We start from the raw sequence: 16510 nt of genomic DNA, 5'->3' as shown, positions 1-16510 counted from the left end.
ACTACCCCACAGGGAGGGCCTACAGAGGTCAGAAGACAGAGCCTGAGAGTAATGAACAGAACTGGGAAAAATTAACTCCCTGATGAAAAGCGAACATGGGCCTCGCTGCTCAGAAATGAGCCTGTGGTGGGGACAGACCCCCTCTCTTCCATATACTGTGTGTGCCTTTCATAAGGTTTCAGAGCAACTGAGAGGCACACCTCAGGGAACTCCTCAGAGGACTGAGTCTGCAAAGCATGGCTCTTCACTAAGCATGGCTGGAGGACTCCGGAGAATATCCCTCAGGCCTGGTTCTCCTGCCCTCTTCTAAGCTAAAGCAAACCATAAGGGTTAGGCTTCTCCAGACCAGTGCGCACAACGCCCCACTGGGGCTACTTGAACTGAGCGCAGCACCCCTGAATACAGAGCCCGCCTACCATACAGGACAGGGCAGCCCACTCATCCAAACCATCTACTGAAAGAGAAAGGGGAGCTTTGGCGTCTGCTATTCATCAGACCCTTCATGTAAGCTTGCCATCTGGATAGATTCATCTCTGGGAGACAACTGTCATTATAGTCACAGTTGAGACACTGGGGTGCTGTTAACACACCATTTTAACATCTCTATTTTAACAGTCATTTAACTTTGCATGTGCTATGAATGCCTGATGTAAACACAAAGTTCCAGCTATTGAGAAATAAACAAACTATATGCAAAGTAGCTCATTTCTATTTTCATTTCTCTCCTCACACTTGTAAATCAGATCAATTTGTTTTGAAAAGATAGCATTAGCCAAAAACAGCATTAAAACTGCAGTGAACCATAATAAGAAGTATCGGAATAAAATTAGCCATCACTAGAATATACGGCTTCTCTTATGAGTTAATTAGGAAATCTGTTATTACTGTACAAATGAATTTCACCAATGTTCTTATGTGGCAATCACTGTGATAAGGGTTCTATATGGACCTTCCCATCTAACTCACACAACTGCCCCGTGAGATGTATACAGCAAGTGCCTCAACATTCAGACGAGGAAACAGAGACAGAAGAATTTGGCAGCATGCCCCAAATGCGGTTCTTTTAATTATAACTCTATAGGCACAGGGCTTTAAAAACTTCTCATCTCCAACCTAGGTCACATTCACTAAGAACTCAATTTTATACTTTCTGATAAGAATCATCTTTTTCTTCACCAGCCACCACAGAATCCCATTAAAATACAAATAAAAAAAAAAAGCTTAAAAACTCTCAGAATCCATAGCACCAGACCCTGACCTGTGTGCAGCAGCAGCTCTCTTCTCCTAAGCACTGGCAGAGATTTAATCTTCCAAGACATGTCAACATCATCTTGAGGTCTCTGCGGGCCTTACTGTTTACTTGAGAATAAAGCAGCCAGAGGACCTCTTCACCCCTCAGCTGAAACAATCATTTACTCATCACCACCCAGAATTAGAAAGGAGACTGAGGAGACTAAAATATGTCCATGGCTAAAAATGCTGAGATCTACAGACTAGGAAATCTGTAGAAGAGGAACAATTAGGAAGAAAACCCCGAGGAGGGCACCGTGCAGGGCAGCAGTGAGGAGAAAGGAGGTGGTTTCCCTCTTTCTGTTTGATGCCTGGGCGGTCAGCCCATTCCCGTGTTCTGTAACAGCATTGACAGCATGGCTGGTTCTCAGGCATGGCCACTTACAAAAGAATGTGGCAGAGATGAATTGCATTATGTTCTATAATCTTGAGTCTATAACATCTTCCCTTTGTTTCATATGGTACAGATGGTAAACTTCTGTTATACAACTATTATATTTTAAACGTCCTACATTTGGCTAATTCTGTGTCTATGCAAGGCATGGTTCTTTCTGCTGCATAGGAGCTACCACTGGGACCCAAAGATCCCCGCCACAGCATCTGGCCTGCACATATTACAACAGCATACCTGTGAGTGTGCCAGAAATCCCATCTGAGGTCCTGTCCAACCCTGCAGAATCAGGGTCTTCATTTTAATAAGATCCACATATAATCTGTACACATGACCCTAGACTGCCTGCAGGAGTGAGTCCACTCCAGAGAAGAGGAAGCTCAGATGAACACCCTGGTTTATTCTAGCTCGATCTGGATTCCAAAAACACACTTTTGGGGAAAAATATGTCTACTGGTCCAAATGATACTATATTCCTTGTAATAATCTGAGTTTTGGAGCTAAAATTGCCCATTCTATTAAAAAAAATTAGAACAGTTAGAAGTTAATAAAACCTTTAATGGATTTTAAAAAACTAAAAATGTTTCAAATGAAACTACCATGATTAGGAACCAGAACGCCTCGGGATACTTTCTCCAAAAGTATAACTCCATTCTTCCCTCTTCCGTAGGGAAAGTGGGAATCTATTACCGCTACCCTCTCCTACAGGCTTATTGTTACAATAAATCATGGTTTTCCTTGACAACGACAATTACAACTTTAAATATTACTGCAAGGGAATAAGAATTAAGCAATGAAAATCACTCAAAGAACCAAAAAAAAAAAAATCACCTTTCCATGGTTATTACTTCGGAATTTTTTCTCCCAGACCTTCACATACATCAAAACATATGGAGCCACGAATCTTATATCTCAATGGGGTATAATGGTATACTGCATTATATTTAAAACAGGGATATTTTTCCAAGTAATTTTTAAAGTTGATGAGAGTCAACTTTTTTTTTTCATTTATTTTACTACTAGATTGGGAAACGTTCCCCCCAATTTCCTCTACCAAGACCTTCATTTTCTTTGCTCTTCCAAAAGCTTTTACCTACCTTCCTTGGTGGACAGCAGAGTCTTTTGGGTTCAGTCCCCATTTTCTAGCGATCCCCTGTATCCAGACAGGCACGCCACCACTTACATCTGCTTTCCTGCTCATCCGCCCAGTACCTCTCTCCCTGCATGGACCACGCTTCCCTCCACTGGACTGCCTCAGAACAGCCCCGTTAGTCGAAGCATGGCATACGATGCTGCTTAGCCAGGACTCTTGGTTACTGTGGGGCGTGGTCTCCATACTTCCTAGTTCAGCCAAGAACTGACTGGTTTCAGAGAATCCTAATCTAGTGAGCTAACTAACCCCATAGTTAAATCTATGGTGCAAGATGGTACACACTGTCCGTCCTAGGCTTCTCCTAGAGACTTACAGTGACCTTTAGCACATTCAAGTCTGAGAAGCCTTACAGCCAGTACTCCTAGCCAGCTTGGCAAACCTGGGATTTCTTAATGTATTTGACCCCAGAACTTGTATAACATTTCAGTAGCTAATGGCCTATAAAACACATTTGGAGACACACTGCTCTGTCCCAGTAACGAAAGAACAATGTCATGCTTTGTCAGGGACCTTAGTGCGTTCCAACCAGCCTTTTAGCTGGTTTATGACTGGCTCTAAAAATGCATCTGGCTAGGTTTCTAGTCCCATTAACAAAAATTCTAAAGCTCCCTTAGAGTGGAAGTTCTCAGCCTGTGGGTCACGGCCCCCTTAACAACCTCTGTCTTCCAAAATATTTACATTATCACTCACAACTGTAGAAAAATCATAGACATAAAGTAGCAACAAAAATAATTTTATGGTTGGGGGTCACCACAACAATGAGGAACTGTATTAAAAGGTCTCAGCATTAGGAAGGTTGAGAACCACTGCCTTAGACTATTCTTATTTTGAAATAGGCAATTAATATTTTGTATCATACATGAAAGGTGACTTTTATTATCTCCAGAATGGTTATAGTGAATAAATATAGTAAATAATCTTTCCCATTTCATAGCAGTTCATTATTCAGGCAGTTTTTATTTGAATTCTATCAGACGTTAAGCCCACTCAGTGGAAAAGAAGGTCTGGGCCATCACCTTGAGGTGGTGAGAGGAGTAATTACACATAGACACAGACTCATAATTAGCAGAGGTATGAAGCAAAAGCAGGCTTTCGGATTCCGAGTGCTGTAAGAAGAGTCCTGGAGGAAATACACCCCAAATGCTTCAATCCACCTTCACGTTCCCTTTCTACGATTTATTCTATGTCTCAACATCAGGCTTAAAAACTTAAAAGTACACTGGATGTAAAATTTTCTAGAAAATGTTAACTGTCATTACCCTATATCAGGGTAAGAATAAAATTGGAATCTGAACTAACTGATCATTTGGAAGGCTATCAGAATCAAGAAGTGGAAGATAGCTGCAACAAGAAATAAAATTCAAGCTAGTCTGAAGAAAGAGTTGATTCATTTTTTTGAAGTACATAGAAAGTGAATCTTAAAACAATGACCAAGTGCCATTACCTCTGACTATCTGACAATACTATGGTTTCACAAACTTAGGTTAAATGCAAGCATCTCTCAGTGGTGAGCTGGGGGATGAAGGAACCCAGCTGGGTTAGGAAGGAACACTGAATATAACAGGGATGGCTTGAGAGTCCCGATAGGGTCATGCGATACAAGAGTCAGAATCTTGGATACTTGAACAATGTTGCTTAGTAATGTTTCTAGGCCCCAAATTAAAATGCCTGGCATTTTATGGCAATTATCACAACCAACGCTTATTTAATGCTTAAACTAAAAGTTTACAGTTCTGTATCCCTTCTTCCTCTTGTGGCAGTAGCAAAGGAACAAAACGTGGGTGCCGATGGTACTCTTTGCAAGCCACATTGTGTTAAGGAATTGTTTCATAAGTCTTTCTTGCATTAAAAAAAATATGAGCCCTTAAACAGACAGACTTTTACAAAGTGAAATCATAAAGTAAAATTTATTTTAAGTGATCTGAGGAGCTGGGAAACAGTCACATGCTTTGGGATAACTGTTCTGACTGACTGACATTTCTCTCTTTGTTTATGTCAATACACTTCCCCAAGGAAAGAGCCCTTTAGTGAGTAACACACAGCTTTGGCGCCTGATTATGTTTCTAAAAATCCAGAAAACATTGCATTTTGCAGTCATTTAAAGTGTGGACGTATGATAGATTTTGGATCTATAAACCAGGGGAAAGGAGACTTGGTCCAAAGGGACACAAATTCATGGCAAGAAACAGTGACATCCTAGATATAATCTTTATTTTTTTTTCTGAATAAAAAGCTTGGCAGCCTTTCACTTTTCAGAATATATGCTATAACCACAGGAAACGAAGTCAAGAAGCCTCCAACTTCTTAGCTTGTATGCATCAAACTTACGAGTAGCTACGGCTGAAGATGAAGTGAGAGTGAGATCCTGGCAGCATATCTGAGTGACAGGGTTATCTGTGGCATGTGGCAGCCTTGGCACAGGATCAAGGTGACCTCCCAGGGCATGTCCTTAGGATCACACCCTCTCACAGCTAGTGCCCTGGAGAATCACTGGGGCTATGAGTCCCCAATTCTTACACAGTGGTTCTACTGGTGAACTTCAACTCCATTTTTATTTCCTCTATGTGTATCTATGTGTAAAGTCAAAGAAAATTCAGAAGGGCTCTTTTGTTGGCACCCTTTAAAAGTCTGTTTTCTTATGATTTTCTTATGCCTCTACTTCCCTTCCAACCCTTATACACCCTAATTCCTTCCAACCTGCCTCCTCCCAACACTAGGTAGGAAAGAAAGAAGGCTAGTGGGGAGAGGGGACAAAGTTCTCTTTAACTACTTTCGCTTTGTTAGGATCATCAGGTTCTCTGGGAGCAAGATCAATCTCAGTCGTCAGGAGAGCCAGCTCTCTCTCTCTCTCTCTCTCTCTCTCTCTCTCTCTCTCTCTCCCCTCTTCTCTTTCTCTCTCAGCTCTGGTATCTATATATACCCTCTCCAAGTCCTTAGAATTAAATTGTCTTTAGCCAGCAAAGACCACACCCCTCTCGGATCCAAGAGCCAATTATCAGTTATGGACAAACTAAAAGCATATTCCACACTTAGGATTAAAAGGAAAACATATTTACATAATATAACTGAGTTTTTAAAGAAACCGAAACTTCCACTACATTCCTTAAAAAGAGAAACTATTAATTAATTAATATATCAAAGGGAATAGACAGAAAGATGTTCTCACCATTAGTGTGTATGTTATGTTGCCAACTTTTTATGACCGGTAAAGGCAGCAGAATAATATAAATACCATACTTGATTGAGACAAGAGTAAAAATCACATCATGTGATGATCACTAACCGATAGGAAAATACAAAGGAGAGGGAACATACAGAGACAACTACAAAAATCAATTTGAAAAACAGGCATGCACATATGAAATATATATTTTGAGAGCTACCATCCGATTCTCCTAACACTTATTCAGATTGCCTAAAACATGCACAACCACAATAGAATGACTCTCAATCTCCCCATAAATGTACAACAGCCAAAAAGGAAAAAACAAAACAAAACAAAACAAAAAAACCCTGATAATACTACATAGACAAAAATAGTTTGTCTTTGCTAGTGAACAACTAGAACTACAGTCATCATGGGGGCTGGGGAGTCAGTCCAGAGCTTGTGTCCAACCACTGGGACCCAGGTTAAAAATACAGAGCTAGGCTAGCCTACAGGGCAATTCCAGACCCATGAGAGAACCTCAAAAGACAAAAAAAGTTGATTTAACCTGAGGAATAACACCCGAAGTTGTCCCCTGGTTTCCATATGCACACACATTCAAGTCTGTACACACAGGTACACACACACGCACAAATTACAAACATCACTATTCTATTTACCTCATAAAAATTACATTTAACTTAATTTAAATGTAATTTCAATTTAAATGGTGTGCTTTGGTTCCATCATGGGGAAAAAGCATAGAGTAAGTCGGTAATAAAATAAAGGTGAAGAGGGTTGTGGATGTACAGGAAACAAAACGCAAGTGAACCGAAACAGGGCAAGTGAATATGCACAAAGTAGACGGTACAAACATGCTGATTTTAGTCTGGGAACGAGAGAACAACTTTTCTGCTCAGCACCTGTGGAGGGTGAGGAGTCTTACCCCAGCCCCATGCTGCACCAGCTAACTGCCAGGACAAGGGGCCGCTGTTCAGCCTTCCCTATGGTAAGCCTCCAGCGGGCAGTCTATACTGCTTCTTGCTCCTACGCCCTCTTGGCTCTGCTTCCTTTAACTATAATGCCTCTCTTCCCTCATTCCCTTTGTCCAGCTCCACTCAGGAATCCATAAATGCCCCAGATCACAAATCTGACTCCTTCACTCCTCTCCTATAACAGTCAACAAAACCCCATTCACCGGCACAGTTGCTCTCCCCCGCACCCCCCTCCCTCTCCGTTAACTACCAGGGCTGTCTTTCCCACTGGACTGTAAACTTTCCTGTTTCAGCTTTGTGAGCCCAGTATCTAACACAGTCTGTCACCCCAAAAGATGCTCAAAATTCTTCACTAAATGAACGAACAGACAGGTTAAAAGTTAGACAGCATTGGGCATAGTAAGCTTCCCACTGTGAACACTATCATGTTAGAATCCCTGCATTGGATAAGATCCGGGATTTGCTACCCGACACCCACGGGAGCCCTCCCATCTACACACGTTCCTTTTCACTTGCCCAATCATACCGACTCTTCACACAGCTCTCCTTGCTGTGCATCAGTCACCGTGGATGGACCTTAGATTGCTAACTCTTCTTCGCAACTGGATTTACAGAAAGGATAGCCTAGGGTCGCCTGCCATCCTAAAGGGGTCTACTAAAAGATAATAGCTGAGGCCAGAGAGACGGCTCGGTGGCTAGTAGCAGCTGTCACCCTTGCAGAAGACCCAGGTCTGATTCCCAGCACACACTTGGAAGCTCACAGAAACTGTAATTCCAGTTCTGGGTAACCCAACGGCCCCTCTGCTGTAAGTGAACACCTGGCATGGGCACGGTTCATATTACATACACGAAGGCAAAACATTTACCCACATAAAATATAATAACTACCTCTTTAAGACGATAATGATGTATGTGACTTACTGAACACATCTCCTCTGGGTTTCTGAGGGTCCGTCTGTATTCTGTTGTCGACCGTAAATCCTCGTGTAGATGTCGTGGCAGCGGGTGCCGTGGTCGTCAGTCTGGTGGATGGCCTTTCTGGGGTGGGTGGAGGTGGAGTTGTTCTGAGCTCGGTTGGGAGGGGGGGCGGGGGTGGTGGGGTAGGCTGCGGTGTTGGATTTGGTGTCGGTCTTATTGTTGGCTTGGCAGTGGGCCTGTTGGTAACCACAGGAGGAATATACGGTGTCTTCAGGGGCCACCTAGTACTTCCGGCATCAGGAATCCTATTAGCCTGTCCTCCATCTCCCTTTACGATTGTACGATTTCTCTCTGGCACGTAAACTGGACCTGAAGGTTCAATCATGACTTTGGGGATATCTGAAAAAAGAAATCCAAAGATTTAAATTAGTATGAAAATGTTTCTCTCTGATGAGTGCAACAGAAAACTAAAAACAGAACTCATGCATAGAAACACCTCATGCTAACTGAGTTCTATTTCTCACATTTACATTATTCTTGTCTAAAAGAAGTGACACTATTTTCTGAATAACAAATGCGTGTGCTTTAGGGTACATGCGGAGAATATATTGGTGTTTCTACAATGAATATGTATTATCTGAAGCACAAAAAATGTTTTCAATATTTATAATGCAGTAGCAATAGAAATCAGTATCTTTCCAAAATATGGAAAGATTCCATTTCTGTGAGAAATGCAGTGTGTGTGCTGTGCTCCCCTCCTGCATATGTGCCCTACAGACCAGGTGGGTCCTTCCCTCACCTACACTTTACATGTATGTCACATGTAAGCAATTTCATAGCTGTCTTTTCTTCACGTTTGCTAGTTTACATTTACTCTCTAAAAAGACATTTTCTCAAATTAAAAAAAAAATCGTCTGTGGCATATTTCCCATTGATAATCTTCACCAAAAGGAACCAATATTTAATCTGCCTGGGATGCTATATTTCAGAGCAGGAGTGACCTCCCAACACTTCAAAACCCTTTAATCCGCACAATTTTATGCCCTGTGGTTTTTCAGTAAATATTTTACTTGGGAATTTTTTTAAAGATTGTCTCGTGTTACATGAAATGTGTGGTAAATTATGGCCTTTGGTTTGTCAAACTTTCATCTTCAAAAGCATGCATTTTTTTCTGTTTATACTACTCCAAAGCTAACTTAGGAAACTTTAAAAGCAGAGCAGTTTTAAAGGTAGAGAAAACAAACCCTGGGATTATTTTCAGCAGCGGAGTAAAGAGACACCAAACAAGAAAGCAAACATGCAGATTATATCCCAGCTACCCCAGTGTGATGCTAACAACGGATGTTTAGTTCCTATTCAACAACTTTGAGGACTCCTTTTTTCCCCTAGCTGAAAGGAAGCAACTCCTAGACTTTACTCAGGAAATTCTAAAGCTTTTAGTATTAGAATGCATTAGGAGTCTTTTTTTTTTCTTTTAAAGTTGTTGTTGTTGTTTTTAAAGTTACCCAGCTAGTGACTTTACTGTTTATAGAAGATCAGGTTGATGTTAGTAGGTATGAAAAGTCATGTTGCCAACAACCAATAGGGTCCCTCATCTTCCTTAGCAGGAACCTTTGCGAAACTCATATGAAGAAACGAGGGCGGGGGGAGAGGCGTTACTCACACACACAGTTCAGTCCATCCCCCTCGTATCCTTCTTTACATTTACACCTGTAGGAGCCATGGACGTTGTAACACCGAGCAGATGTGCTGCACTGATGTTGCCCGAGGGAGCACTCGTCGATGTCTGCGTCAGGGACGAGAAAAACAAGTGGAGGTAAACATGATGACGTGAAACACACACCGTTACGGCCGTCCACATAAAACAGCAGTGGCCAGAAAGAATGCAGTATTGGGCGACTCCAGAGTGGCTAGCGGGTTAAGCAGACATGGCTCATTTAATGCCTGTCCCCGACAGTCCAGCTGTCACCACCTCTGGCAACTTCTCAGTGCTCTGGGAAGAAAGAGTACACAGGCATTGGGGCAGTGTCAGTACCGTGGCATTGATATTTGCCTCCGATGTACATGAGGTCGAAACCAGTATGACACTTGCAGATGTAGCTCCCAAATGTGTTGGCACACTGCCTAAACCGAGGGCAGGAGACTCTTCCAGTAGCACATTCATCGATATCTGGAAATACAAGTTAGCTGTCAACCTCAGGAGGAGCAGAGACGGAAGCTCATCAGAACCGGTGCCCCCCTGGCTACCTCTGCGACAAATTCCAAACCAAAACATTCTGAAAAGAAGAAATCCCATAACGCCCAGTTTCAACTCGTCCTGGTAAGCCGAGGTCTTCTTCCCTCACAGCCAGGATCAGCAGATACTGCACACTCCGCTTAGCTGCTTGACCTAGAGGCCGCCACCTAGTCCCGTTATTTCTACATCTTATCCTCTACAGATCACCTCACCACTTGGTGGGCTCTTTAAATTTATTTTAAATTTTATTTTCTATGGATGACTGTTTTGACTGCACGAAGATATGTGCACCATGTGCATGCCTGGGGCCTGATGAGGCCAGAGGTGGTCAGATCCCCTGGAACTGGAGTTAGAGATGGCCAGGAGCTGCACTGTGAATGCGGGGAATTGTGGAAGAATAGCCAGTGCTCTTCGCCATTTGCCTATCTGGCCCCTTGGCAGGTTCTCTATATAGCCAATGGCCCAGGTCTAGCTTTAGGACTTCGCTAATGATGTTTTTCTAAGACAGACCCTTTCTACTTCTGTTTCTCCTACTGCCTTTTGCTAGCATTTAGCATGGTCAGTGATTTTATGGAGTACTATTTTTATTTTCTGTCTTTCCTACTAGAGGCCAACTTCTTAAGGACTGAAACCTTATGTGCTTTTCATGGGTGCTATGCACCAGCATTTAGCACACTGTCTTGGACACAGCAAGTGCTTAGTGAATGGGTCTTAATTAGTGAATAGCTCCATGCAGGGCTTGCTGTATGCTGAGGACTGGGGCTGAGCTCTTCTGAGTTCTTTGAACACACGATCTCATTCAGCACATAGAATGGTTCTGTGTAGTATTATCTCCATTTTAAAGAAAGGGAGATATGAGCTCAATAAATAGAAGTTCTTTTCCTAACTAAGGTTACATAGCTCGTCTGCAGCTCACTCAGGCTTAGAAAGTCCAGACTCTGCCATAATCTATACTGCCATCTCAGTGTTCTGGAAACATGTTAAGCCCTGTGGTATAATGCCCTTAATGACATTGCCTTGGTGAGCTGTTCAGCTCTACTGCCTGCTGGCCTCTGGATTACAGAAACAGAGATCCAGTTTTCCTGAACACAGGGCTCTGTTATATATCAGTGTTTTCGCACATGCGGCTCCCTCTGTCTGGGGCTTCCTCCTGTCCCTCGAGTTTCAACAGCAAGATTGTGTTGATTTGTTCACAGAAGTCCTCTTCTAAATTACGTGATAAGCTTCCAGCAGATAGCTACGTACCTAAGTAACTGCCTTTTCCCTCATACCTTCCACTGTCTTCCTCAACTCCACAACATCTTACGATAGATGCTTGACGAATGAACTCACCCACACAGGTCCGCCCATCAGGAGCTAGCTGCAGGCCAGGGGAAGGACACTGGCACCTGACTTGTCCTTTGACAACATCACAGCCATACTGACAGTTCGCCATGGAACATGACAGGGCACCTGGAAAGAGAGTGACTGGCTGCCTCCAAGAGGTAGACAGCAGCTGTAACTTAGGCGCTTTTTTCACATGTCCTGCAGTAGGTGACACCGATTCAACAACGGGGAGTCAGTTAACCAACATTGGAAGAAGGGTAGAACAGGAAGGAAAGATGCTCTCTGCCACGGGATGATTGAGAAGTAGCTCAGTTTCATCAAAACCTGGAGGAGCCCTTTGATGTTTTAAAGGGATTGGCAGGTAGAGATAAAGCCTTCTGTGACACATTTCGTTCAGGTAGAACTGAGGTCCTTCTCCAGATTACTTGAGTTACACACAATTCCTATCCAAACTATCTAGTTAACTGTGTCATCCACATATTGAAATTTTCTACAGGACAAAAGATTTCCTAGTGAGCCGCTCCCACAATGTTAGGGAACTTTGGAATCACTGTCAAATGCAATTAAAAACATGATCATCAACCAAAATTCCAGGGAAATGTCTATATAACACTAAACAAAATTAGCTACTATTATTCTTTATATAAAATTCAACTTAGTTAATTGATAATTAGGTAAAAAATACAAACCAGGCCACTAGTTGATTATCATAGAAACCTAACTTCAATTAAAATTTCGGCCTATAGAGACGTTTAGGGTACTGTCCCTCTTAAAAACACAATGCTCTTTTATAAAGATATGTGTGAAATGGACCCTCTTAGGCCTAGAGACGTAGCTCAGTTGGTAGAGTGCTTGCCTCACAAGCATGAAGGCTCCAACTCCAGCACATCATCAAACTAACCGTGGCAGCACATGCCTGCCTACAATCTCAGCACTCGGGAGGAGAAGGAAAGAAGACAAGCCATTCAAGGTCATCCTCAGCTAGATAGTAAATTCGAGGCCAGCCTGGGATATGTAAGACCCTAGTTTGAAAAAAAAAAAAAAAAAACCTCAAATTTTCTGATGCTATATTCATTTTCACTTAAAACGGTTATTTGGATAATTCTTAAGTCATCCTAAAATCTTTATTATCAAGAAATAGAAAAGTGAACTGAGAAGTATTTACGAATAGACCTGATGGATTCTTTCTAAGCAATGCCCCAGTGATCATTAATATTCTTTGACCTGGAATGGTTCTTCTATACCTGGGGAGAACACTGGAATAAACACACCAAGAAAAACATTGTGATTTCTTGCTCTAGATACAATTTATAAACCCAGTCAATGTTGGCCTGCGCATTAGGAGGGATATCATGTATATAAATGTGCACCTCTTATTTTGATCTTTAGTTCCTTGGGTCCACACGTGTGCACAAACACGTTCACACATCCTGTTCAGTAGGGATGGAGAGGCAGCTTTTCCCAAAGGCAGGCTACCAAAGCACGCCAGAAGCCAAGCCTAGAGCACTTATAAAAGAGTTAAGATTCTTGACATACTTGAGCAGGACCCGTCCGGCAGCAGCATGTATCCGTTGAGACAATAGCACTTGTAGCTGCCGAAAGTGTTCATGCACCTGTGCTTGCAGGGCCTCGGCTTCAGGCCACACTCGTTCACATCTGCAAAGAAGGAGGGGCAAAGCGGGCAAATCACAAACCTCAGCACTGACGGAAAACGCCTCTCAAAATGTGGACGGTGAAGGCAACAAATGGACCAGGACAGTGAAAGCTTCACTCCCACAACAGATAAAGCCTGTGCGCATCATCTTAACACGAACGTTACACTGGGAGCAACCAGTTGTTTGCTGGGACCTTTATGGACCTCTGATCCTTGGGGACAGTTGGGAGCGTTCTCCCCACAGATATGTGCTTGCCTGTAATCCCTACAAAAGGCAGCGGCTCACCGTTGGGTGCTCTATTGCCTGTGTGACTGCTACTAAGCTCAGAATAGCTGTGCTCTGCTATTAGAACCACTCCTGCTAATGGATTCTACCAAAAAAAGGATGATGCTTTTTACTTCATAGAGGACGTGCAACTGTTAGAACACTGGAATGATTTGACCTTCTCAAAAAACAGCTATGTTTTCATCTATGTGGGTCAAACTGAACACGGCTGTCCTTTATCTTGTTCAATTTGAAAGGTTCTATACTGACTTCGGATTACAGAAAATTCAGTGTCCTCTCCCACTGATCCATCCAAGTCACAAAACAAGTTTTTGAAGCCTTCCAACAACTTTTCATTCATTTGGCAGTTAAGAAGAGCATGTGGAAACACTAAGGAATAAAACATCATTATGTATTTTATGTTTATTGGCTTAACTATCAATGGGAAATTAATGAATTCCACAATATAAAAGTTTTCCAGCACAAACCGAACATTGCCTCAAGTGAACATAAAATTCACAATGACATAAAACACTGAAATACTAATGCCCACAATAGACCTCATTAAAAAGGAACGTGACCACATGTTTATTTTGTCTGGAAACGGCAGCATAAGTACCTTATTAGCATAATTTAATTGTCAATTTCCACATATCACTGAATAAAAATACAGATAATATATCTAGCTACAAAGTTGTTTCCAAATCTAATCAAAGTTAAATCTGACTTGCTCATTTACCAGAGGTATGTGGTATTCGACTGAAACAAGCAGCTATACTACGTTTTAAAGTCACCAAATTACTATGACATCTTTGAACATTTTCACATCTTACTGACTCTCTCCACTTGGTCTTTTTTTCTACCGTTACCACAGAGTAAGCACATTGCCAGCTGGGTAAAGTCTGGGAAGGTTAGATAAATACAGCAAATACTTTGTCATTTCCTATGTTTTCTTCAATTCTTTGCTTTATTGTCTTTTGTCTAGTCAAAGGTTCTCAAAACAGAATCACATTTTAAGTATTTAAAAAGAATCTCTCTTCATAGTAGCTACTTTGTGGATTATTATATCAAAAAAGTTGACTTCTATATCTGTTGACTGGAGTAGGGATGAGCAGAACTGCCTGAGGTAAAATTCTAGTCCCTGTTCATACTCTTCTACCTTTTATTTGAAAAGTTATTAAACATCTGAGTCAGGAAAATCTTCCTTATCTTCTAAAAGCTTTATTATCATCCTTAATATCGCTCCTGCAGAGTCACACTGGCCTGTATGACTCCCTGGAGGTGACATAGAAAGTATTTATCAACCTGAGTATGAAAGAGAATCTTTTTTTTTCTGTGTTTAGAAAGCAAAAAAAAAATAAAAATAAAAAAAAAATGGAGAAATGGAGTAAGATTTGATTCTGTATTTCAAGAGAAGTCTATGGATGGCTTTTTAGAGTGTTGATTAAGATTCCCTAGTTTATTTTTAGAGAGCAACAGAACTTCTGGTGGTTCCTTACTGGAACCAGCAGCTGTTTATAACTCCAGGCAGTTCACAAGCCAGGAGCATTTGATGCCAGCGGGAGCTCTCTCTGACACTGTGCCCCTGCTTAAAGCTGAGACCCATCGGAAGCGGTGCTCCCATGACCTGGCTGCAGTGCAGGGCAGTGAGGCCCTTAGGAGACCTCTGAGAATCCAGCCTGTTGGCTAGAAGTCCTAAAAACTGTTTTAATCCAGCTTTATCTTTTCTTTCTAATGGGAAATTGCTTTGTGGTTAGGGATCGTGAAACTGAAAGGATATAAAAACTAACAATTGTGTTAAGGATGCTGACATGTAGCTCCCCTGAATTGATCGCTTCTGGTGGGGTGGGGTGAGGAAGAACCCAGTTTTCTTTAAGAGGCTGGTCACTGAGAATTGACCATGCTCCAGTGAGTCTATTGGACTTGTTTTTAACTCCTCCATTTCCTCCTCGTCCTAGTCCTCGTCCTCGTCCTCCTCCTCCTCCTTCTCCTCCTCTGTTTTTTTGGGGCAAGTGGGTTACAAGGGTGGGAGGACTGGGAAGTGAGTCTGATTGGAATTCATGAGGTGAAATTCCCAAGAAGTTAATAAAACATTATGTAAAAAAAATAACAAACTGTCATAGTTTTAACAAAAATCTGAAAATTGCTCTATAAAAAATATGGAAAAGGAAGAACACAGAAAGTATCCATGGGTGAAAATGAGGGGCTATTGGTGATATCCCCTGTTATTAAGTGCTATGTAAGAATTTAAGCATGTAGAAGCAACTTGAGAGATTGCTCTAGCAGCTGTTAATGGACTATATGACATTCCCATGGCAGGTGGCTGGTGTTATGTTAATATCCCTCATGACTGCCTGGCTGCATCTCTGGCAAAATTCACGATGCCCATTAGCAGATCCACTACAGGCATAATAACACAGGGTTTCAGCCACTGTCAATAACAGATTATGATGAGGAGGGAACACCAAAGCTCTTGAAATCTTGTTGAAGAACCTCTTTGCCATCCATTTTCTTCAAGGTTTCTAGTCTGAATGATCCCATCCTATTTTCTTTGTTGACCCAAAGCCTTACAAAATTGTGTTAATATGTGCTGTTTCTGATAAATGTGGTACTGGCATTTGTATTTTATCAAATTAAGTCAGAAATTTTAAATGACACTTTAAAATTATGGTAAATATGCTTATAACAAACATGAAAGACTCCTCTTGATTCTCATAGTCTTAAGGAAATTTAAAAGTTGATACGTCTAGGAAATAAACTTTAGTGCTTTTATTTTAAGTTTACTTTAATCTTACCCTGGAAGCATAATCTAGATCTATTATAAAATTATAATGAACTCTATCATGCACATATCTTACACTAAAGGATATAATTTTATCCCTTATATTAAAACAGTTTAAATAGTATGCACATAATTCATGAAGAGCATTATCATCAGTACATTTAAGCAGGATGGTGGACTCGGGAGCTTGGAGGGGAAGGGAGGCGTGAGAAGAGAGCTGGTCCAGAACAGAAATGCAAGCTGCATAGCATCATTATTAGACTTCAGGGCAAAGAGAGTCAGAAACTGTATTAGCATGCAGACAATGAAAGGTAGCTTGAAAAAAAAAAAAAACCTGGAGAAAGTCATCAAATAA

At 41.6% G+C, this 16510-nt stretch overlaps 1 protein-coding gene across 4 annotated transcripts in view; it reads right to left on the bottom strand.

Annotated features, from left to right (window-relative positions):
* Npnt (nephronectin) overlaps positions 1–16510 on the bottom strand; it is a 68619-nt gene that overhangs the window by 15717 nt on the left and 36392 nt on the right. For all 4 annotated transcript variants that reach the window (XM_021650049.2, XM_021650047.2, XM_060392673.1 and 1 more), the window contains 5 exons: positions 12991–13110; positions 11461–11580; positions 9928–10062; positions 9556–9678; positions 7896–8291 (listed from right to left, as the gene is read on the bottom strand). In XM_021650049.2, the coding sequence (XP_021505724.1) occupies positions 7896–8291; positions 9556–9678; positions 9928–10062; positions 11461–11580; positions 12991–13110 (894 nt within the window). The remainder of the gene's footprint in view (positions 1–7895; positions 8292–9555; positions 9679–9927; positions 10063–11460; positions 11581–12990; positions 13111–16510) is intronic.

This window comes from Meriones unguiculatus, chromosome 10 (genome assembly GCF_030254825.1).
Source record: "Meriones unguiculatus strain TT.TT164.6M chromosome 10, Bangor_MerUng_6.1, whole genome shotgun sequence".
NCBI lineage: Eukaryota > Metazoa > Chordata > Mammalia > Rodentia > Muridae > Meriones > Meriones unguiculatus.
The sequence above is the reverse complement of the archived record's forward strand: the minus strand, read 5'-3'. Positions and strand labels throughout refer to the sequence as shown.